This window comes from Aulonocara stuartgranti (genome assembly GCF_965226115.1).
Source record: "Aulonocara stuartgranti genome assembly, chromosome: 7".
NCBI lineage: Eukaryota > Metazoa > Chordata > Actinopteri > Cichliformes > Cichlidae > Aulonocara > Aulonocara stuartgranti.
In genome coordinates this window covers 21,041,692-21,066,027 of record NC_138945.1, presented here as the reverse complement: position 1 = coordinate 21,066,027, position 24,336 = coordinate 21,041,692, and the positions used below count along the sequence as shown (strand labels likewise).

Here is a 24,336-nt window from a genome sequence, read left to right as displayed (position 1 = left end):
GCATGTTTAAGGACTGAGAATCTGACTAAACAAGGCCATATAGTATAAAGGCCATGGCAACACATTCAATCAGCACCCTCATTTATCTTTAAAGCGACCTTTCATTTTAACTGGAAATGCCTTAACCTTTGTCGTATTTCCTGGAATAGCCTTCAGCCTCTTCAGGTGGACAGGTCATCGCAGCAGTGAATAGTCATTTACAAAAAAATATACATCAGAAAAAGCTGGCACCATAGAGAGTCTTTGCTCCGTATAAAAGGATGTGGTTTATGTTGTTGAGGCGTGACTCATTTCAAGCATATTTTTGCCAAGATATATTTTACTAAAAGTAAAATAAAAAGAAGAAGAAGGAAGCAAAGAATACCGCTATTTCTGCAAAATTGGTTGATTCAATCACAAAGCTGGTTTTGTTGTATTTTTTCTTACCCCTGAAATAACCTTCAGGCCAACTGTGAGACTTCAACTTAAACCTTTAGCGCCCTCTGGAGGTATTAAGCTGTATCTAGATTTAAAGGCACGCATCAGGCAGCCAATGAGATTTAATTTCCTTAATGAGCCTGTACATGGGTAGAAGTTATTTAAAGCAGCGGAAATGAGACAAGATCGGTAGTTTTGATATCTTACTTAAACATCAGTCTTATTAAATATTACACAGGTTGTATTTTAAAAAGGAAACACTTTTGGATATTCTCTTGATACACTTCCCCTTACAGTACCTTCAACCCTCCACTAGAGGTCAGAGCAAAAATATAGAACGATGGAGGGCGGCATGGTGAAGGGAATTTGTACTTGGAAGTCATGAAGAGGCTTTTTGTGAGCTGAGTGTTCTCTTTTTTTATCTTCTTTTATCTTGTGAAAAGTGACAGTACTTTCTCTGTGTTACTCATACATTTAGAGATAAATACTAAAACGACACCTCTGGGAAGGCTTAGACCATAAGGCCAACACAATGAGTTATTACTTAATGCCAAACGCGTCATTAAACTTTAATAAATCAATAATGGATCCTTTTATCTCTTTACAGCCGAGGGATGTATGGGTTTGCTCAAAATGTCATTCATGAGTGAGCTGCACTGTGATTTTGGTGATCTGTTATCAGCGGGTACATTTGCTCACATATTCTAATATGCTGACTTTATCTGGGGTTTTTCTCTGAAAGATTAAAGTTCAGATGAACATATCTAACTGTTAATCTGGTACAGAGGGAGCAGGACGTAGGCCTCTGAGTTTTTGTGTCAGGGGTTAATTAGTGATGTCTCATCCCAGTAACACGTTGAACAAATCCATCAATCACTTCTCAAGCAACACTTTTATAACCTCACTCTGTGCAGTTCACTATTCATCCTGCTACGTTCTCTTTGTGTCTCGATTTCAGTCTCATTAATGACAAATACGTGTTTTATATATACTACTATAGGACTCATATGCTTGACCTCTGCAGGGATATGAACCCGGCATCACAGTAATGCTGCCTACCCATAAAAGCTCCAGCTGAGGAGCTCTGTGGTGTTGTTTGTGTGGGTGTGAATAATAAACAGTGTAGTGGCAGTGGAGATTATAAAGAGCAGATAGCAGATAACAAAGCCTACACTTGATTTACTGGATAAAACTAATTTCGCTCGCCTTTTTTATGCTAATAAAGACATTTAAATTATTGTGTAACTTCTTGGCCACAAGCAGCTTCTATGGCTGTCGTGCCTCCTGAAAATGATGCATAAATAGCACGATTAAAAATTTTGGGCAGGGAGCTTGTAAGCATCCCACCACCACCAACACATTCTTAAGTAGCTAAATGTTAGGGTAATTAAATTGCTTGATATAAAAGTGATGAATGAATGCCTAAATAACTGTGCGACATGAGGGAACTTCTCTGGGTTTAGAGTCTGTGGAGACCTGAACGAGGCCTTCTATAATTACGTTTTATGATCATTTGATGGTAAAGTTATTTATTCATCCATAATTGTGCGGACACACGTTGACACGTGATCCCGTGTTGTCTCAACTATAATCTCTGCCTGCCTTTTCTAAATCTTGTGTTATTCTAGCACTTATGCCAAATACACACCTAATCACTAACTTTTGCTTGATGTAAGCCTAAACCCAAACCCTATGCTAATCTTAACTTTAAGCAACAATTTAGCATGTGACCGAGCTTTCCAGAAACCTTTGCCTGGATCTGGAGAAATAAAATAAAAAATAGGAGTACAAACACATTTGACATAATAAAGACAAGAGCAAAGTTGGGTTGTTTTTTAGTTTTTTTTGCATTTAGTGTCTTTATAAAACAGATTTGCAAAATATAGCCAAGGCTCATTCATTTAAATACGCCATAAATAGCAAGAAAATACTTTCCCATTTCAATTCAAATATTTTTTTGTTACTTCTTTATACACGAATCAGAGCTGAACATTAGACGGAAAAAAAATTATTGATTTCTTGCAGCAGAAACCCCCCAAAACAAACCAAAAAAACCCCAAAACCCCCCAAAAAACAAAACACAAGCATACCGTGTAGCTAGAGCGGCAATCGATTAGTCAGAAATATACATCCTCTGAAGACACGTGGTCATAAACATTAAAACAAAATCTTATTCAAGTCTGAAATATCAAAGCACACATCTTTGGATGGATTTCTCATAGTCTTTTAAGAGCTTTTCTTTTCTTTTTCTTTATTTATTTACTCCTTTATTTTTACAACATCAGCAACAGAACTGTAATTAACACCAGCATGGCCAAAAAGTTTGGATCCATATGTACAATAGTGCAGACAAAAGAGCTTAAATGTGAATAAAGGCAGTGGAGGGATCGTAATGCATCATCGTGTCTCCTAATTAAGTTTTCAAGTGGTCTCCCTTTATTTTTAGAAAACTATAAGATGACAACTAAAGCATCCTAGCACCATAGATGCTTTTATTTGGAGAGCGCTGCCCTTTTTCAACACATAAACCCAACGACTTAAAATAAAAACGTGAAATTGTCTCAGTGAAGGGTTATTTATTGATTTATTAAGCTATATTTCAATTTTCTTTTATGTTAATTAAATCTACTTAATGCCATTTTTGACAATAAATTCCCCCTTTTTATACATTTGCGATCACGTGTTTACATTCTGCATTTTAAAGAAACAAATTTTTCAGTTTCAGAGGAATCTTATCAGAATTTAAAATTTTTTTTTACAGCGTTTTGAATAAATAATGCAAAAAATATACATGTACGAAAACGGCATCCCTCATAAACAGACTGTTTTGCTTCTTTTGAAGGAATATGTAAACATTCACGGGGATGAAGAAATAGACCTTTTTGTCGCCGTCGGCCACGACATCGTGCTGCAGGTACTCACGGGTGCTGCTAATCACATTCATTTAGAAGAGAACCTTCATTAATGTGAATAGTAAGACCTGTGTTGACCTACTGTTTCGTGCAGATGTGACAGAAGTCTGCTTTTTGATTGAATATCTGTTTGCCGTATCAGCAGGCTTCAAGCTATTCATTGACACGTCACTCTCTCTTGCTGTCTCTCTCTCTCTGTGTAAAAGGTGCTTTAGCTTTCTGGAGCAGATGAGATGCAGAGATTAAAGACATTTTCTTTGTCTTTTTTTTTCATTTTGTCTTCTGCAGACCAGTGTTCATTTGGCCGGCTCAGGGATGGGTGGAGCCCGCTCCAGCCTCATGGCCCAGGGGTTAGAGGTCGCAGCATAATATGGAGATTGGGTAAGCACTTCTTCTCCAGCTAGAGCAAAAGCAAACACTCCCCTCTGCCTCCCAGCTCCCGGCTTCTCCTCCTCCGAGATGTGCTTCCCTTCTGCCCGCAGCTCCTCCCTACTCTCCCTGCCGGCAGCGTCCGCGCTCTTAAACCCCTGACCTCTGTTCCCGAGGCCCAGCAGCTCCCCAAGTGCGTGACTCTTGACCCCCTGGTATGCGGGGCTCAACCTGCTCTCCTCGAACCGGTTGGTCGCAGCAGTAGGGGGACACATGAAGTTGCCGGGGGGCGCTGAACGCCAAGCAGCTGGCTTCCGTCCCCGCCGGGGGCGTGAGATTCGGCAGCTCTGCCGCTTGATGTGTCGATGCAGGTGGTCAGACCGCGTGAAACTTTTGTAGCAGTGTTCGCACTGATACGGACGGACGCCCGTGTGGATGCGCAGGTGATTTTTCAGGTCGTAGTTGTGGACAAACTTGGAGTTGCAGTGAAGGCAGATGTAGGGGCGTTCACCTGTGTGCTTCCGCATGTGGATCTTCAACTTGTCTTGTCTGAGAAAAGAAGAAAACCGCACACTTTCACAAAATGAGAGTAACACATAAATCCTACACCATTGCCCTTTCAGTCATCGAGTTTTACAAGTGACTGATTTACAAAAAAAAAGCCAACACAGATGATTTCCTTTTAGTGTCAACATTAAAGTTCTGCTCTAAAAATAAAAGTGGAAACTATGCCAAAGTGGGAGGATGTAGGTAAGTGAGATACCACTAATGCAAAAGCAGAGGGGGCTTTCCACTTTACCGTCTTTGATATTCAGATGAGGTGAAAACAGATTAACCTCAGTGAAAAGAGCATGGGGTACTTTTCCGTTAACCCTGCAGTTTACACTCTTTGTATGCTAGATGAAGATGTCAAGATAATGCAAATTGTTAATGTGCAGCAGTTGGGTTTGCTTTCCACATACCTGGTGAATCGTACTTCACAGATTGTGCACATGTATGGTTTCTCCCCTGTGTGTGTCCTCATGTGCCGTGGCAGTTTCCCAGCTCCTTGAATGACCTTGTTGCAGATGGGACATTGCTGTGACGCTTTGGGCTTCATCTTCCTCTCCTCCTCCAGCTGCCAGGGGGGAAACAGCGCACCCAGGTGGGATGCGGAGCTCAGAAAACTCAGGTACGACCGAAAGTCTGCCTCATCCTTAATGGGACCCAGCGGATGACTCTCCGCTGGCACTGACCCTGCGTTCATAGTGCCGTCCAGGTTCGAGCTGACAAACTCCTTCAGCAGTTCGCCTTGGAGCATACTGGGAGGGACTTCATCTTTCATCTCCTCCTTTATGAGCTCTCTTTTTACGGCCAGATCAAGGGGTCTGGAGGCTTCGAGTGGTGTGGAGGCAGGGAAGCTGTGGGGGAGCCTGGTTTGTGGTGAAGCCCCCATGTGAGGGTGGTGGGCTGGCTCCAGGAGCTGCTGAGGGAAAGCTGGGAACTCAGCGGCCCACATCGGGGGGTAGAATCCTGGGAGGAGAGGAGAAAAGTTGGACCTCCTGTCCAGTGCTGGCATGCGAGGGTAGAGCCCTTCCTGCAGGAGAGACTCGATGGAGAAATCTTTCAGAGCTCGAGTCTCAATGCTCTCCTGAAACACAAGTTTTAGATACATTAGTTTTAGAGCTTAAATAAGATAAGATTATCAACAAAAACAAGATGATATCCCCTGAATTTCACCTGCTTTCTCATGGTTTCTGGAGACTGCGACTGGGGCGTCTCCCTGTGCAGCCCGAACTGCTGGTGGTACTTAGAGGTGCTCGGAGGTGGCGAATCCTCCATCCCCGGGGGCGTCCGCTCCCCCCTGCTCGTGGAAGACTGGAGCGACCTCTCGCTGACATTGTCCTCTTCTTCCTCGTGCTCATCCTTTCTCGACCCCGCGTCCTCCTCTTCGTCCTCCTCTTCCTCTTCCTCCTCTTCTTCTTCCTCCTCTTCATCTTCCTCCCCTTCCACCTCTCTCCCACCCCCACCGCCACCCCCTCCGCCACCGCTGTCCATGATCTCCAGGCAAACGTTAATGATGCAGGGTATCTCCAGCATCTGAGCTGCATTCAGGATCTCTTTGACGTTTGACGCCGTCACAGTCAGCGTGGACGTGTAGGCGAACTCCAGGATGGCTGTGAGCGACTCTGGAGCCACAAAGTCAATTTCATACACAGCCGCGGCGTGATTGGGATCTCCGCCATCAGTAGTGGCCACTGTGAAGAGCTTCTTGAAGTACTGACTGCAGGCGGCCAGGACGGAGCGGTGGGTGCGGTACTCCTGGTCTTGGACGATGAGGATGACATCGCAGAGCAGCCCGTCGCGACGCTGCTCGTTGAGGCTGCAGAGGACGTCGCTGCTGTGATTTGGGAAGGGGATTCCGATCAGATCCTCCTCTCTGTGGTGGACCATCTTCTCTCTCTTTATCTCTGCTGGTTGTAGAGACAAAAAGCGGTACAAGTGAAACATCTGGTGGCAACTGAAAAAAGATACAAATTCTGAATCGTCACCGAAATTAATTCTCTTATTCTCGACCTGAAACTTTGCTTTTTACTTAAGCGGGGTTACATTTTGACAAGGTTCCCATCATTTATTCTGCGTCTTTATTATTTGTTAATATTTGTTGAATAATGTTTTAGGGAAAAAAAATTGAATCTAATGCACTATTTTTTTTTAATCCCAAAGGTAAGCTACTTTTATTTTCTAATTTAAAAAATAAATACCAGTGAATGGTTTTGATTTTTAATGCAGAAAAAAGTATAAATGCATAATTTAACAACATCAAAAAAGGTATTGAAAAGTATTTTTAAATACTGTTCATTTTTACACTTCAGATTTACTGTGTGTAATAAATGTCTTTGCAAATACTTTGATATACTCATCACAAAAGCTCCTTTGACGCTTTTCTCACAACTGACGTTATAAGAAATCTGAAAATACTTTCAATATTATTACATGTTGTTCAAGAGCCCTTTGGTTTTTTTAATATGGGGGGATCTTTCAGGAAAAAGCCCACATGCTGACTTGAAAACAGTACATACAAGTGTGAAATATTATGCTGATCGCTTTAAACAGGTCCTGTTTAATTTCCTGTTGGCATTTGATGACTGGTCACATGTACTTTCACTTTGACTTGAAAGCGGTGAATAATAGTTCTTTAAAATCCACAGAGCTGGCTTCTTGCTTCCTGGCCGTGCAAAGAGCCTGCCCTGTAAACTTGACTTGACTCATCCACGTGGATGGTGCAGGATTTAATGAAGGCATGTTAAAGAAAACAACAAAGCGGGGTTCTGAAACGCCGACGCAGAGAGTGCAGCGGTAACGACGGGTGCTGCTGCTGTCACCGGTGACAAGCGGCGTCCATTCATGGGGTGAAGGCTTTCAAAAAAAGCTTTCATATGCGAATAAGGGGAGTCTCTCCGCCGAGGCCGATAGTGTTAACACAATGAGTGACAGTCTAACTTTATTAAAATATACTGTAGGCATGCTTGTTTGCGTGCCATCTGTGCAGCAAAAGCAACAAGTGGTAAATACAGCATGTCTCATTTCGAGCAAACATCACGTTGGGTAATATTTATTCTTGAATGTGTTATCATCATTTCTTGTTGCAAGTGTGTGAGTTAGGGAAGCCCATCATTTTAATAAGTCCTAAAGCGGTTCTTGATTTTTTTTTTCTTTCTTACTTCTTACTTTTCAATTCGAAACTGGGTGGTGTGATAAAAAAGTGTGTGAGAGACGTTCTGTGATAGCGCTTATAACGTCCATCCCTCTTGTCTGCGTCTATCAGATATGAAAAAGAGGCAAGCCGATACGTTCATCGGAACAATACTGTGTGTGTGTGTGTGTGTGTGTGTGTGTGTGTGTGTGTGTGAGAGAGAGAGACTGGGATGTGGTGAGAAGTGGAGAAAACGACAAAAGAGGTCAGATTGTACTCTAGATACTGTATCCTGTCAAAATGCTTACTTGCAGTCTATCCTCACTCATTTCACTTATAACGCGGTGCCTGAAAAGCCTGATATATAGCACGTTATTGTCTAAACGCACAGATGAATCTCTTCTCGGTCTGCTCTCTTTCTTCACATTTTCCACTCCACAGCTGCCTGAGCTCCCACCTGTTGATTCACTGTACTGTTGTTTACAGTTCTAGTGATCAAACCTCCGCTGGCAGGGTGCTCATTCATTCACATCTATGAATAGAGCTCAAACTTAGCCATCCGCACTTGGTGGTCACTGGAGGCATGTGTAGATAAATACTTTGAAGCAGCCCCACACACCACAGCTGCATTGTTGACTAAACCGAAATGGGCCAGCTCTGAAGCCACACACACACACATACAGACCCAAGTGTCTCACTTTCTTGAGCTTCCTGCAGTGAATCACGCCAGAAGTCAAAAAAAAAAAAAAAGGAAAAACAAGGAGAAAAAAAACCTATTTCAGAAAAAATCCCCAAGTTCACCTGCAGGTGTACAATTCAGGTACCTTACCAATCTTACATGTAGTTTATTCTTGTCGATCTTGTTGCTAGGGAACTGTTGCCATGTTCGTGCCATTGATACAGTGTGGACATAATTAAAATGTCTATAGAGGAGGTGGCAGTGTAGGATATATGTCCGCAGGCACGCACGCCGGCCTCGATGCGACAGTGAAAGTTACAGTGAGCTGGGGGGGCAGAGCTGTTTGATTGGCGATTTGCAAAATGGAAATGATGATGAGGATGTATGCAGCTCACATCACAACTTTACACTTTTACAAGGAATAGAAGTTTTTTTTTTATTGTATTCCCACGCCATGTGCACAACCTCCCTAAAAGTAATAACCTGGCCTGGGCAAAAAGGTGAGAGAATCTCCAGCAGGGAGAGATCAGATGGCCCTAAAAGTTCCCTAACAGGTTGCACAAACACCAGCGGAGGGGCCCCTCCCTGCGACAGCCTGCCAAGGCAAACAATAGTGCAGAGCTTGGAACAACACTGAGTGGATAAGAGCAGGAGAAAACGACTGGGAGGGCCTGGCGAACTCACTGTCTCGCATTCGTTTTTTTTTTCTTCTCCTTTTCTTTTTTTGCTCTCGACCCATCCCACCCACTCCTGGAACTATGGGACACGTGCTGCTGTTGCTGTTTGTTCACCCACTGAACCGACGAGTGCCACTCCCCTCCCCGTTCCCACTGTTTGCCTGCCACTAGCTAGCACTAGCTCTTAGCGGCCGGCCCCTAATTACAATGTGGAGAGGATCTAAGGAGGATGTGCCACATAGACAGGGAGGGGAGGAGGGCACCGCTTTCCCACCACAAGGTCCTGGAGCGACATTTCATCAGCCAAACAAGTCTTAGCCCTTTAGACGCACACGCAACACCCCACCCACCCATCAAGGGGAGCGAGGGCGGCGACGCCTTGAGAAAGGGCACAAAGTGACTCGCCTTCTGTCCCCTTTTCAAACCAACTTCAAGTTATTAGCAATAAAGCTCAACTCGGTAAGTAGTCGTCAGGTTTAACAACCTGCCATAATGAGATGGCTGGATTTTTTTAGTGAATTAAAAAACAAAAAACAAACAAAATTTGTTTTTGATTAAAACTTTTAGCACCTGTCACAATTGCATCACCGCTTTAAAGGAAGAAGTTCCAAGTGTGGGGAAAAAAAAGTTCACACGAGTTCAACTCATTTACTAAACTGACCTCTAATAAAGGCTTTTCCGTCTCCCTCTCTTTCTGCCTTCCTGTACTGGCCAGCATCTCCTCTCATGCCTCACTTAGTCACCAACACTTTCAACTCAGCACTCCCGCCCCAAATTATGTGTCACCTCCATCCAGTGTCGTCTTTCTCCCGAGAACTTCATCTGCTCTCCGGGCACTGACCACCAGCGCCACCTCCTCCTAATGATTCTCCTCTTCTTCCTCTTCCTCCTCACCACCTCCTCCTTCTCTTCCTCCACCTCGCTCTGTCCGTGTTGCAGCTGTATCATCATTATGCCTAGAGTAGAGTGGCTAACTTGTCCCCAAACCTGACCGCTCAGGCCACAAATCACCAGCTAATGTCCATCTCAAGCCTTGTGACGGGCAGACGCTCATTTGGCCTGTGCGCTCCAACACCCAGTGCCTAGTTTATTCCTGTCAGGCCCGTTCATCCACCTGACCCCCATGCTAAATCACCAGCCGCCAGAGTTTACCCCTGTCACCGACTGCCCATAGCAAACACCTGCGAAACAACTGTCACAGGTGGACAATTGCACAGCCAATAATTTACAGTATTGACAGCCAAAATTCACCCCCCTTATTAAGGGAAGACATTCATTTGACCTGCTGTGTAAACTAGTCCATTATCGCCAGTGAAACAGCAGTGCACCTCGAGGAGACACTTCCATGGTTAGTGTTAGTTTTGAGCCTCTAGGCCGCATGAAGGGGGGGAGATTTTTATATTTTATCTTAATTGCTGTCAATTAGAGAAGGTGAGGAAGGAGGACACAATGCCAGTTAAACTTCATGACTGGGGCTTTATTTTCTCTTTGCAGTAATGGTGAAATGTCAGGGTCAAAATCCGAGTATTTAAACAGAAAACGCTGCTTATTTGGAACAGTCAGTGCTTTAGGAATTAGTGTGTGTGTTTTAACAAAAGCACAGAGGTTTTTTTTTAAGTATTGTTAGCATTTAGGTTAAAAAAAAACCCAACTAAACAAATAAACTTTTGAAGCTGTGCACTTCAAAGTAACTTCAAACTACAGATTCACAGTCAAATGCATAAAGTGCCATTAAATACAATGTTATACTGCATTGCTCACTTAATTAATTCAGAAAGTCTGCAGTTATTTGTACCTTTGGCTAGCGCTCAGCCTTGACTGATTAAAAATGAATGATTCATTTAAAGTTAACACTGGACCTGATCCAAGGTCAGTTCAAATCGCACGGCTCCTTAAAGCGCCTCTTTGCGCTAAATGTCATCTCTCGAGCCTTTCAGGGGGGCCCACAGTTACCCGCCTCCGTCTCAGTCACCCCAAAAGTTTACTTTATTGCCAATAAAACAAGAAAGATTTTCAATCACACATATTCAGTTTGAAATAATGGACAGTTTCTAAATCTCATCTGATACTTTCTTCAGTTTGGCCTGAGGAAAGACCCCCAAAAATGAGCAGAGGAAGTTAAAACCCAAACCACAAGTAAGGATGGTACAGTATAAAATGATCATTACAGCATTTTTTTTTAAAAAGTTGTTTCAGTTTTCCAGTTTGCAGTTATTCACATTTATTTGTATTTTTAAAAGTCAGGCTTTTTAAACTTTACACTTAAACAGGATAATATTGAGTGTCTTTACTAAGCTACACACTGGCAGGTAAAGCTTAAAAACTGATTGGATTAATTGAGATATGATTAATAAATCATTAAGCAGACTTTTAACATAGTGTGTAACTGCATGTAGTTTACCACCAGCACGTCAGCATTACAGCACAGCCTTGTTTTGCATCTCTGTATGCCGCTGAATAATGCTTTCTAAAATGTGCTGGTTGTAGGCAACTGTATTTACATTTTGTTCTGTTCAGTTGGCTCCAACAAAGAATTTGATGTAGAATAAAAAAAGAAGACCAGAAACTTTAAAAACAGCGGCGAGTAAACAGTTACAAGAGCACTACGGGTCACTGCTTTTTGTAACTTTATGAGCTAAGAGGTCTTATAAGCTGACTTGCTGTAAACAATCATTTACAGCTCAGCCTCAAATCCATAACATGTTTTTTTTTGTCTATTTTGTCTGTGCTCTAAAACATGCCCCCTCCCTGCTTTTTAAAAAAATTACCTGAGTATTTGTGGATTTAACGGAGAGTGTCATATAGATACAGAAACTGTAATGTGTAATTACTTTTGGAGACAAAACACGCACTTAAGTCCACCGAAACTACTATGTTTGGCATTTCCAAGATGTGTTGTGATGCTATAAATGCCTGCGCTATTTCCAGCATCTTTACGGCACAGTGTTTACACTGCACAGCCCGAATAATGACACGAGTCGTTAAGTGGTTTTATTGACCTGTTTGCACCTTTTCGGGCCTTTATGGTCTAAAGCGCTCATTTGAAGTGATGCACACAACCCAAAAGTGCAAGCTGATTCACACGGGCGCACACACACACACACACATCCTCTGTAATACTCAGAAATGATTACACACACACACACCCATGTGGATGTTCCACAAGTCTGACATCCAAATAAATTTGCACATGTCTTGATACGTTCCCCCAGCATTCCACAGATTTCAGCAGGCATCACCTACCGTACCTTCTCTTTCTCAATTACTCTCACGTGTCTTTGTATTTCCAGACTACTAAGAAGCTCCGCTGCTCCTCACTTGACCTCTCAGCATAGCTCTCTTTAATTGAAACACAGCTGCCTCGCTCTTTGCCCGTCTGTCAGTCAGTCCATTCACAAGCTCCTCACACTAGATTCAGATACCCATTCACAAAAAAAAAAAAAACCACCCCAGGAAGGAAAAATATCCAATGAAGGGAAGCAAAGCAGCGCAGCAGAGGAGAGCAGAGAGCGATTCTTGGGTTTGTCTGTGTAGCCGAGTGGCTGGTGTGGAGTTTAGAGTCAGGCAGGCTCACTGTTGTGTGTGGCTCATGTAGGACGAGCGAGAGAGTGAGAGGAAGAAGGGAGGGAGGGCAGCAGCTCTGCGCTGTGGAGATGTCGCACCACTAGTTTTTATAGCAGGGTGGGTAGCTGGAAGATAATAATACCCCATCCTCCTCCACAACACAAGTTTAAGCGCAGTGTGTAATAAGCCCATGGCGCAGACACCCTCTGATTTAGGTCAGACAAAATGAATTTTTAGTTGTGTTAGAGTGGATTTTGGTAGAAAGGGACCGGGGCAAAAGAAACCCGAAGGGGTTGTTTGGGGAGACTGAGGGAGGGTAAAAATGGAAAGGAGAAAGAGAGGGAGCGAGAGACAGAGAGAAAAGTTGGGAAAGTGTTTTGTGCACCTCTGTTGGTGAGTCTCAGACTGAGATGAGGAGAAGCAGAAATGCAAGTGGAACTTAAATCAGGTTAGTTTTATTCCCACACCTGCTCTTTTCTATTCTATTAAAAATGAAACTTGAAATAAATCTAAAGCTATTTCCACAGGAAGCCACACACTGACCCCACCTTAGAGAAATACTGATAGCAAGAACTGACTAGTTTCTGGAAAAAGAACCTAATAAATCAACCTATTTTGACCTGAGAGACTTCTGCATAACCCCGTTAAACTAGCTGATTCAGTCAGTGGCGTTAATTTGAAAGGCTGTATTATTTAAAAGCTGTCTGTATCTGAGACAGAATTAGACCACAAACGCGACAAAAGAAAAAAAATACCACAAGCGTCTGTTTACAGACCTTTTATTTTTTTCTCTCTCTCTCTCTTTCTCGCTTTGTCGAACCGTTGTTTCAACTAAGTTTCAGAAACCCGGCCGTGAAGAGCAGACGGCCAACGTTAGAGTCCTGTTTTGAGTCAGAAAGCGCCGAGGCAGGGTAACAGTTGGCGAGCACCACCACCTCAGTCTGTGGAGAGGAGGAGGAAGTTCATGCAGAAAAAGGTGTAGAAATAAGCCATTCTGTAAAGGCTCGAGCACAGAGGAGGAAACTCGGTTCGGCAGAAGTTTTGAGGAGATGTTAAACTTCAAGACGAGATTGCCTGTTAAGCTCCTTTCTGTGTTGAGTCAGATGTTTGTGATGGCAAGACGGAGGGAAAGAAAAAGGGAGAACAAGTGTTTCCTTTGCCTTTGCTTTCACACACGCGCGCACAAGCCAAATGTTATGACAAAGCACATTCACAGTGTCGAAAAAGCCATTGGGTTTTCCTGTGTGACATCATTAAACCACACCCTTTGTCATACTTCACTGTTTTTATTCGTATAAGTTTTACCGCCTAAGCAATATGAGAGAGAGCGGCAGTCTTGCTGTTTAAAGGCAGCAAGCGAGATCCGAGCAGATGTTCGTCCACGATGGTAGAGCACGCAGCGAGCCATTGTTTTCCTGGTGGCTGCTGGACCTTCAAATCTACTAAAATATTTCTGACCGACCGTATATCATAACCGACAATCAGACAGTGAAAGGAGTCAAATTGTGTTGAGTTAACCTCCACAAACAAGTACACATCAGAGCGTACATCAGACTATGCTATGCCCACTTCCACTTGGGGAAAAAATGGACCAAAGCAAACCGCAGCCCATGCCCACGGTGGTTTACACTGTTTTGTACAGGGTGAGAGCCCAGGCCAGTTCGCATTGGCATCTAGTATATATAAACAGGGTAAGCCACTAACTGCTAGCAGCCCAGCCAGACGGCCAGAAAAACAGCATTTGTCTTCCTAAAAAGTTCGACTATCTGTTCTAAACACGCCTGCTGCCGTCACAGCAGCGCTCTGTAAGTGGTACCTGTGCGTATTGCTTTGTTCTAAACTCGGAAGAAAAAAAAGCACAAAAAAAGAAGTGCAGGCTTTTGAACTGCAGATTGAAAACAGTCATCTCGTGGCGCTGACATGCAATTTGTTAAACACAGATTTGCCATGCAGCTCTGTGTTTGGTGACAAAACTTCACAAATGTCTATGGCAAATTAATACGCAGCTTAATTTAAAGGCCTTTAAAACTGCTCGTACAATCTCAGCTCTGCCTTTCTTTCTTTTCAGGACAACCTGAACATGTTATATGACTTAAATCAGAAAATCTGGTGAGAAATGTGCATTAAGGCCAAAAAAAGTGCATCTTCATCCCATATGCAGCGACGAGTTTAATTGGCTTAATCACAAAATAACATAAGCTATTTTTAACTGCTGTGCAAATAACAATCAAACGTTTTTTCTGTGTCTCTCAGTCTTTTGTGTTTCTCTAAGCTAACAACTCATTCCTCCTCCCCTTTCTCCAGGAAAAAGCGGTGGATCTTGCCGCCTGCTCTGTGCGCGCTCACAGTCATGAGGGCTGAGTAAGAGTCATCTGTTTTGTCTGTCCGTCTCTCTGACTGGTGTGTCAGTGTACCTGTTTACTGCCACCTGCTGCTCCCAGCAAGATACACATACAAGGGCACCAGATTGGCACTTTGGATGGGGGATGGGGTGTGAAGCATCATTACATAAAGTTGATATCATGAAAACTTTGGTGCTATACTCAGCTTGGCCTTCTGTGCAGACCATAAACACGGCAGTCCGATTCTTAATACTAAAATTGGCTCTTTTTGGCACGTCTGAGAAGATCTCATCAGCATCTCAGATGGTCTCGTAGCAGCACAGCAGCCACGTATCACAGAGTGAATTTTTACATGTGCCACTGGTATGAAATAGTGTGATCCTAGACTGCTGCTTTTTAGTTCGCCTTGTTTGGCAAACAGGGCCCTGCCTCCGCCACCTAGCGTTTAGGTAGACGCTTCTCAAACTAGCTGCAAAGAGGTATTACAAGGATGCCTGGAGAGTTGAGGCTGTCTTATGGACGCACTTTGGTTCTGAATATCTGCTGGAATCACTTTTTCTTAAGTGTTCCCAAAAGACATTCATATTGTTTCATCAAGTTGCGAATATGCCAAACTGACTAAAGTAGCTGCATAAATATAGATTTCACCTCCACAAAAGTGACCGACCACTTTCTGATGGGATAAATGTGAACTCTGACCTGAAAGGGGGTCTGTAAAGCAGTTCTGGATTCTGACTTTTCAAGAAGTACTTATAACTGCTAAGAATCAGTGTTAAAATGCAGCAGTATACACATAGCCCACGAGCGTGCTAAAACAGTTCAGGGACAAGCTCAGCTGACCTTCCCAGGATTAATAAAAACTGTAGAGGCAGACAAACACGACCGGCCAAACTCATACTTTGACTCTGAAGCCAGGTGTGGCCTGGTGTGGGAGAGAAGCAGGAAAGGGAGGCATTCACTACCCCCACTCCTCTTCCATCCAGAGATAGGGCATCGCAGCAGCCTCCCAGGTCTAACATCCCTTGCCTCAAGTGCCAAGGACAGCCAGGCACTTGGAGATGCAATGTTGATTAAACACAAAGGGAGGGTTGAATGTGTTCAAACCCACTGCAAGCTCTGCCTCGCTCACTCGCAGACAAACATTCACAGAGATACACACCCATCTGTCATTGCACTGAGGTCATTAGAACTCACCTTGGAGCATGCCATTTGGGTGAGTGAGACGAGGGCGTTTCCTGTCTGCTGACCTGTCTGTTTTGGGCTTTAACTTTCTCCCATTGGGCCTTCTTTTCAAACAGCCTAATAAATATGGGAAGCTTTGCCAGAAGGGAGGTAAAGAACTGCAAGTACTCAGTGAAAGTCTCACACAGTTGGCTGCACTCCTTTGTATGAATCCACTGAGTGTTTTCTTAAAGGTAAATTTGATCATTCGTCATGTTTGAGGCCGCTTTTTTGAGAAGAATGTATTCAAGGCGTAATAATCCCAACAAAATGTACAAAGAGTCATGGCCCCGCTAGCGCAATTTGACTTCAGAATGGGTTTTGTTGTGTTTGCTGGATTGGTTTGGTGTCTGTATTTTTGTGTGAGCGTTGTGTACGTGCGTGTTTCGCGAGGGTCGTCAGGTGAATGAAGACAACTCCTTACGGTGATAACGAGAAGGAGGCCAGCCTTGGTGGGACAGCCTCTGTCTGCCCTCAGGTATTGTGTGTATGCTGTACGCATGTTTGTGTGTGTGTGTGCGAGTGTGAGAGAGAGAGCATGTGTACGTGTGTGTGTCAGCAAGAGAGCCCTCGGGCACTCTGGCACCTCCTAATTAAAACCAGTCAGGCTGCAGGGCAGGGGAGACAGATGCCTGTCATGGAACACACACACATGCACACACACACATGCACGAGGTGGCGGACCGCTGTGAACCGCATGCACACTGGCAAAATACACAAGCTCGATGCGCAGGTCAGCTATTTTTGGAGGCGAACCCAATTTCATCCCACCCACTCAGGTATCACAGCAGGTAACTAATCTGTGACAAAACACAAGCAGAACTTATAAAATGATCCACACACGGAAAGCAAATATTCTGAGATAAAGAACGTTGAAATCTGCGTGGACGGGGTTAAAATTAATTTGACTAATCTGGTTAGAAAACAAAAGACAGTGAGCGATGTCTCATTAGAGTTATTTCGACCTGAAACCTGCGTGTTTGTGTGTTTGGCAGCTTAAACTCAAACGCTCTCTCTTACGAAGTTGTGAACCACAGTGGCCTCTAGACTGACACATCTCTGTTTCTCCCAAGCACAGAGTGAGGCATAATTGTTCTGTGTGTGTGTGTGTTACCTGCAAACTCTGTCACATTTTATCTCCCAGTGAAGCACCTCGAGCTGCAGGCGACTACATATAGTACTTAGCAGGCTAACTGCTGTTTGTCTGGGGTAGGTGGGTGGATCAAGGCATGTTGCTCTCCTTTCTCTCCCAGTGATTAGATAGCATAAGCAGGCCAGCTAGCCTAACCCACACACTCATGTCTCTAAAACTGCCATCCAGCCCTGCTTTCTCTCTCACTGCCTCTCACACACAGGTGGGTGGACCCACTTATTCAACCCAGATCTTTCTTTTAGACATTATGAAATCACGCTCTCTTTTTTCCTTCTCCTCCCTTTCTTCTTTTCTTCATCTAACTCCCTGATGCTGAATGACACGCGGCTCTATGCTCTATATGTTTCCCCGCACTATACGTGCGGCTGTTCTTCGTTTTCTAATTTACCAGCCAGTCATTTTACCCGATTGCCAAACTGCCGAGAGCCAATGCCTTTCTTTGTGCTTGTCGCCAGGTTAAAGCTAGGTGGGTTGCTAGTGGTTACAGGGGCCCTATTTTGTATTATCTAGGTAACATTCAGGAAACACCCACAAATTGTATGTGAAATGCTTCACTGCGCAACCACATTACAAATTGCGGCTGCCACTGACATTTCAGATGTTGAAATGTATGACAAAAATATTTCTCTGATGACTATGACCCTGCTAAGGAATGCATAAAAAAAACCACTACAAGACACTCTGTGATTTAGTAAATACAAAGCAACTGTTGCATTATTAATAGAAGTTCATAACATGAAACAAGTTTCTGTGTGATCGAGTTTGTTTTTGCAGTTTTGCGAGACCTTTCAGATAAAGCACAGACACACACAGCTCAAAAGTAAAGCGATATATTTATGTAAAGCAGTAATAACTTAAAGGAACCCAAATGCCTTGATTATGTTGTTTTTGAAGAGTTTAGTGTCAGGGTAGGTGGTGAGCAGGAAGTGTGAGGCAAGAGGTGTTCCCAGGAAGTCAAAGTGTGCGAGTATAATCGGTCGGTTTATTATTTTTAAGAAAAATACTGGATGTGGAGATGAAAAGGAGGAGCACTGTAAACGGAAAGATGGGATATAGCTTGAAAAGCAGAGGGTGTGATCGAGCCGACCCCTGGGAGAGAAAGGGCCCACCTCCCTCCCCCCGGCTGCTTCTGTCGTTGGAGCCAGGCGCTGTGTTTCGTGAGGAACGCAAAAGTACACAAATCCCACAGAAGGAGCTTTTTTGGCAGGGCTTGGGCCTCCCACCCACGGCAGCCTCTTCAAGCCTCCTCCCATCCTCTATTCATCTGTGAGGGGCGGCTTACTCACCCAGCCCAACTCCACACACACACACACACACAGAAAAACACACACACACAACAAAACCTGGACCTCGATCCTACGGAGGAGGGCGGACACGCACGCGTGCACACAAAAATGGCTCCTCTGCCATTGTAGACATGCAAACACACGCAGCACATTAACCTGAACACAAGTTTTTGCGGGTATGCGTCTAACAGATCAGGTTTTTTTGGAGGGCGTTTTTTTGTCCTCTCTGCTTTCTGAGCAGTTTTCTTAAAGAAAAAGAATCAGATTCAGGACAGCTGCCGTGATGACATCTGTGTCACAGAAGGTTAGCATCAGATTGTGTATCCCTGTGTGGATGCTGTTACATGGGCATGCCCACATGCTGTCAGGTGGGAAGAAGGCGTGCGGACTCATTCACCGTCAGTCTCACAATGAACACATTGCATAATTCTTCAGATGTGAAGCCGCGTCTTCATTCATTTTGACAAATTGATTCAGGGCTGTTAAAATCTCTTAGTCAAGCACTTTTTGTGCCCTTACACGCCGGCTCGCTAAGCTAACCGGCTTGTCGTGATCTGCACGGCATACTGTAGGTGAGATTATACAAACACCGGCTGAAATCTGTCCCGGGTAATGTTTGTTAAACACAGCCGACGTAAGCGAGGCCCTGCAACAAAAGACCAGCGAGGATCAGGTTCAAATCACTAATCCTAGAGAGAGAAAGAAGCAGACGTGGAGCTGTAGTCAGACGAGAATAGGTGTGGTAGCGTCTACTTGATTTTATCCCCATCTAACCTCACAGCAACAGGAAAGAAAGCTCTGTAAGGTTGTTTTTTTTTTTTAAATTAACAATGATGGCTGATAAGCTTTCAAGCTGATATCTTCTGTACATGCTGCTTTATTGTATTTGAAGTTTTGTTTTGCTCACATTCCCTTTATCATCTCGCACCGCATTTTGAGGAAGCGGCTCATTTTCTAATTTTCCATTCATTTTCATACGATCCATCTAGTTATCTGATAAACGGAAACACACTGCGTATCTAAATTGAGAACCTGGTGATAATAATGTGGTTCGTGAGCTGTGAAGCTGCTTTAGACCACAGCTGCCTGATTTTAGGTCGGTACTGGAAACTGAGATCCTTTGTCATAACCTGTTGATTAAAACCACCGCTCGTTTGTACAGTATTTGAAGCATATAGTGCATAATTGCAAGGTTTTTTTCAAATCAGCCGAAGGTTTTGCATTCGCCACTTCAGTTAGGACCATGCCAGCCTTACTAACACGGAAAGCAGGACAGTTGACATCTCGCACAATGATTCAGTCGTGTCGTCTCAAGAATACTTCAGTACCTTGTTACAGTATCGCGTATAACTGCCCTGTAATGATACTCTTGAAGTTATTCGTGGCATTTGATGAGGAGTCACAGGAAGAGTGAAAGAAATGTGAATGTCACACCTCTGCCCCCACATCTGTTGCACAGAAGCTAAGATCGCTCTAAAACGCGAGCGGTGATTAAACGGACTCCTGCCGGACAGATGTTAACCCATGTGTCCGATCGTCTTGTTATTACTTCGTCAGTTAGAGGCATTGTATGATCAGGCTGTGCTCGGGCCGATCGTACAGTCGCAGATGCGAGATTAAAGTCACGTGCAATCAATCTTCGTGTAGTTCTACAAGCTGCTACTACAACAAAAACAAGTAACAGTAAAAAAAAAAAAATGATATCAGTCTTTCAATCTGTTCCAGCTCTGTCATGCTTTCACTTGCTTCCTCCCTTGGTGTGCGGTTGCTGTTTGAAAGGGGGAGTCTTTTCACTCACTGTGTGCACATCTGTTGCGAGATATGCACAGAGAAAAGTTTCTGCATAGCTGAGCAGTCTATTTTTTTTACATTTTTTTAAACATATATATTCCATCGTGAAAAGTTTGAAACATGGAGCAATTTGCAATTTAAAATGGGTCGCACAGAAGAGCCCGATTCTGCAAAAGGTCAGCCATCCGTTAGTTTGATTCTGGTGCGCAGGAGGTAGCCGGCAGCTTGTGTATGCTTTGAACTTTTTTGTTTTGTTTTTTTTGTCAGAACAGAGAGAAAATGTGAACCTCACTTTACGACTTTTTCGATGATGACAAATGATAGCGTGACAGAGAAAAGAGCAGAAAAGTGAACAGAGACAGCGAGATGTTACTGACCTTTTAAGAAGAGAAGTTTTGATTTCAGTTCCTCTCTCACTCCCTGTCAGGAAACACAGCACTGTCTCAGCACTGGCAGACTTGTGAAAGTGAGAGCAGGCACGAAACACACTCAGATTTGCTCTGAAGGTGTGTCCGTGATTTGGGGGAGTGAAAAGGTACCGCTCCACGAAGCGGTTATCTAAGAAACACAACAACAAAAAAAAAAACCTGCTACACCCACCAGCCTCAGCCAACACCCCTCCCTCCCTCTAAACCAAAACTATTTGGCAATGTTCCCTACAAGTCCACCTGTGCTTAGGGGAGGGGAGTGACACACACTCTAACACTAAAACAAGCCAAGCCTAAAAACCTGCTTGCACATTTGACTGGGGTGGTATGATTACAGCTGAGAAATGACAGAGCTTAGCTGTGGTGCTGACTAGAGCTGAGAGAGTGCTCTTGGGCCTGACCAGTGCCTGAAGGTCTCGAGCCCGAGACGACGCTGGACGAGAGCTCCAAACCAGGAGCATGGGTTAGAAAATCCGAGCAGTGAGGCAGGAACTGGGAATAAAATAGTCACAGTAAGGCTGATCTGCAGGGTGAAGGGAAAAAAGTGGGTGGGCCTTTACCTGTGCCAACCAGGAGCTCCAGGGGTTCATATCAGGTGTCGAACAAAAGACGTATCAGGGGGAGAAATGAAAGGAGTTTGAGAAAGGTACGGGTGGTAAAGAGTCGCTGACAGCGTCTGAATGTACTTGGGCGTGTGCTCCACTGTAACAGCTCGTACCTGGCAAGATGTTGGAACCATTGTGTTGCTCTGAAGCCCGTAATGCAGCATAATGGCAATATAATAAGAGGGTGTAATCGGTGATGTAAATGTTGCTGGGCGATAGAGGGGCAAAAGGCTCTGTGTCTGTCAAACAAGCCCCAGAGAAAAGCTGCTGTTTGCCTTTTCGCTTTAACACGTGGAAATGCCACACTTGTGAAAAGCAACCACATCACTTGATTAAAGTGTCAGTGATTCATATTTTTATACCGTAGTAAGGCATCAAATGACAAAGTGAAAACAGCGCGGAAATGTGAAAGGATTTCATCATTCTTACAGCGTGAGATAGAAAAAGGTTGTTCAGCCAAACCTGCAGCTCCTGCCTGCTTTATGGAGCCCTGTAGTGCGTTTAATCACGTTTAGCTACATTACTGTTTTGGATCACTCTATAGCATTGACTGCCAGTCAGACATACCTGGGACTAGCTGTTGAACACTGTGGGGAATTTAGTTGCTAATGTGCCAGGTGCTTCCCTGAGTGACTGGTACAGACTAAAAGAAAAAAAAAAACATCATAAAAGATGAGAATATTGCCTTGTAACATCAGAATGAGCAAATATTTGCTAACACGTTTCCTAAAGAAACCCCATAAAGACAACCTTTGACATCTAACTCCAACGGCCTTCTAAGGGGGGAGAGTGTGAAACGTGGTGATCTGTCAGTGATATGTTCACAGCTTGCTAGTGTTGTGGCAAAAACAATGATCTCAGTATCAATACATCTTCTGTGAGCCCTTAAAATACACAGTATGCAAGGAAGGAAAGTGGTAAAGGGTAGGTGGTCAGTCCATCATATTTGCTAGACTCCATATTAAAGATGGACACTAACTCTGGGTGTGCAGATTCTTTATGCTCACCATTGTCTTCTTTTATTAGATTTTTTTTTTTTTTTGCTTTGTTTTTAGGAAGGGCTCTCCATATTTGGATGAGAAGGTGGTGCTGCAATAGACCGAACAGATGCTTTAGAGACAGCCGGTAGCCACTTGCCACTTAAAGTAGCTGCATTATCCAAAATTCATGAGATCAATTCTTAATTTAATATAAATGCATGAGTTATCAGAAAACACCACCTCCTGTGAGGTGTCACAAAAGGTGAAAGCAGCTAAACATGTTTATTACAGCTGGGAAGTTGCGCATTTTAAATCGGGGGACTGTCGGAACGGGCTCACTTTGGAGTCAGCCCCAAGTGGCCATTCAAGGAAGTGCAGTTTTCAGCTCTTCTGTGTTTGCTTCATTTTGTTTAAGCCCAGAGGAGAAGCTGCGTGGGCTGCTCTTACCTATTTAGCTCTGTCTTGAATAAATCTGTAGCAGGATTTGTTTTACAGTAACGTACTATTTTATAATTAATCAGTGTGCAAACAAACAAACTGACAGGCAATTAAAACCGAAGATTCCCAGGCTAGGTTAGGGTTTGAACCAGTGACAATTAGACATAAGAACATACCAACGTGATAGCTCTGGCATCCTCTGGTTATTGTCTTTTGCAGGTTCTTGGTACACACCCAACATGTGTTTGATTATTTTATGTCCTGTCCCTTGCAGTGTGCTTTGGAACAAGGATTCCAGTATTTGCTTTCTCTTTTTTTATTTGGCATAGAGACATCGTACAATAGGACAGAAAAGCAGGTGTAACACAAATAACACTGAGCTGATCTGTCTGTGCAGCGTTTTCTGTTTTTCTTTTTTTTTTTTGGCACTGTTGTTGTTGATAAAACCTAAAAAGCCTGTGAGGAAATAATCATTCTTCAAAAGGCTATACTGAAATTTCAAACCCTATACACAAAAGCAAAAATAAAACTCTCCAGTATCAATTCGTGAAAAGTACAGGTATACTCCGTATTTCAGATGTGGCGTAATTGCAATGCAAATTCAGCGGCGAGAGATAATTAGTGCTGAAATTGCCTGCAGTGGTGCAAACAAAACTGACACATTTACACGAGTTAAAAAAAAACTAAAAACATTTGAGCTTGAGCAAAAAAAAAATCTTGCTTTTCTCCAAACTGTCTCAGAGACAGAACAAAACTAGAAGGAGATGACAGAAAGTTGGAGTTACTGTGTGTGTGTGTGTGCGTTCTGAGATCACCCGCGAGATGTTGAGTTAAACAGAAACACACAGATCGTGATACCTAGCAACAGCTGTCGTCTGAACACGTGGGACATGGTAGGAAAGGTTTAGATTTTTTAATAAAATTCAATTATTAAATCAAAATAATACAAATTTGGGGTTAATGGGCCTATTTTGCCGTATTACCTCTACCATCACCAGACCTGCCTAAAAGTGTACCATGGTCCACTTTTGCCACCAGATCTGCCTCAATTCTTTGTGCTACTTATTCAGCAAAGTGCTGGAAACATTCAGAGATTTTGCAGATATTGCAGCATATAGCATCACACAGTTGCTGCAGATTTGCTAGCTGCATGTCCATAATGTAAACGTCCCGTTCCACCACATCCCAAAGGTGCTCTGTTGGATTGAGATCTGGTGACTGTGGAGTCCATTGGTGTACAGTGAACTGCCATGTTCAACAAACCAGTTTGAGCTGATCTGAGCTTTTTGGCATGGTGTGTTATCCTGCTGTGAGCAGCCCTCAGAAGATGGGTACACTGTGGTCGTAGAGGGATGGACATGGCCATCAACAGGTAGGCTATGGTATTTACACGATGCTTAATCAGTACTAAGGTGCTAAAAGTGTGCTAAAAAGTATCCCCCACCATTATACCTCCACCAGTGGCCTGAACCATTGATATAAGGCAGCATGGATCCATGCTTTCATGTTTCTTAGTGCCTGATTTTGACCATACAATTCAAATGTTGCAACAGAAATCAGGACTCATTAAACCAGTCAGCATTTTTCCAACCTTCTAATGTCCAGTTTTGGTGAGCCAGTGCGAATTTTAGCCTCCAGGGTCTTCTGCTGCTGCCCATCTGCTTCAAGATTCAATATATGATGCATTCAGAGATGCTCTTCTGCATGACTTGGTTGTAACAAGTTGTTATTATTGCCTTCCAGCTGGAAGCAGCATGTCCATTGTCCTCTAACCTCAACAAGGCACATGAGGAGTTTA

General features: G+C 43.5%; 1 protein-coding gene across 4 annotated transcripts; it reads right to left on the bottom strand.

Moving 5' to 3' along the window:
* Positions 1-2,245: 2,245 nt before the first annotated feature.
* zbtb7c (zinc finger and BTB domain containing 7C) lies at positions 2,246-20,659 on the bottom strand. Of its 4 annotated transcripts, none has more exons than XM_082541200.1 (4): positions 20,465-20,659; positions 5,418-6,148; positions 4,661-5,328; positions 2,246-4,247 (listed from the first exon to the last, which is right to left on the bottom strand). In XM_082541200.1, exons 2-4 carry the CDS (start codon positions 6,129-6,131, stop codon positions 3,626-3,628), a joined length of 2,004 nt encoding a protein of 667 aa, XP_082397326.1. In that variant the 5' UTR covers positions 6,132-6,148; positions 20,465-20,659; the 3' UTR covers positions 2,246-3,625. The 4 variants fall into 4 exon arrangements, with proteins under 4 accessions (XP_082397326.1, XP_082397325.1, XP_082397327.1 ...); XM_082541199.1 differs by having other exon boundaries at positions 5,418-6,151; positions 20,465-20,658; XM_082541201.1 differs by lacking the exon at positions 20,465-20,659 and adding an exon at positions 11,979-12,355 and having other exon boundaries at positions 5,418-6,151.
* Between the last annotated feature and the right edge of the window lie 3,677 nt (positions 20,660-24,336).

What these genes read in the sequence shown, in the direction of transcription:
- zbtb7c (XM_082541200.1), bottom strand. Translation starts at nt 6,131, where the DNA reads ATGGTCCACCACAGAGAGGAGGATCTGATCGGAATCCCCTTCCCAAAT. An exon ending in CAGAAACCATGAGAAAGCAG is followed by an intron (nt 5,329 to 5,417) that starts GTGAAATTCAGG and finishes CTTGTGTTTCAG; the next exon opens with GAGAGCATTGAGACTCGAGC. An exon ending in TGTGAAGTACGATTCACCAG is followed by an intron (nt 4,248 to 4,660) that starts GTATGTGGAAAG and finishes TTCTTTTCTCAG; the next exon opens with ACAAGACAAGTTGAAGATCC.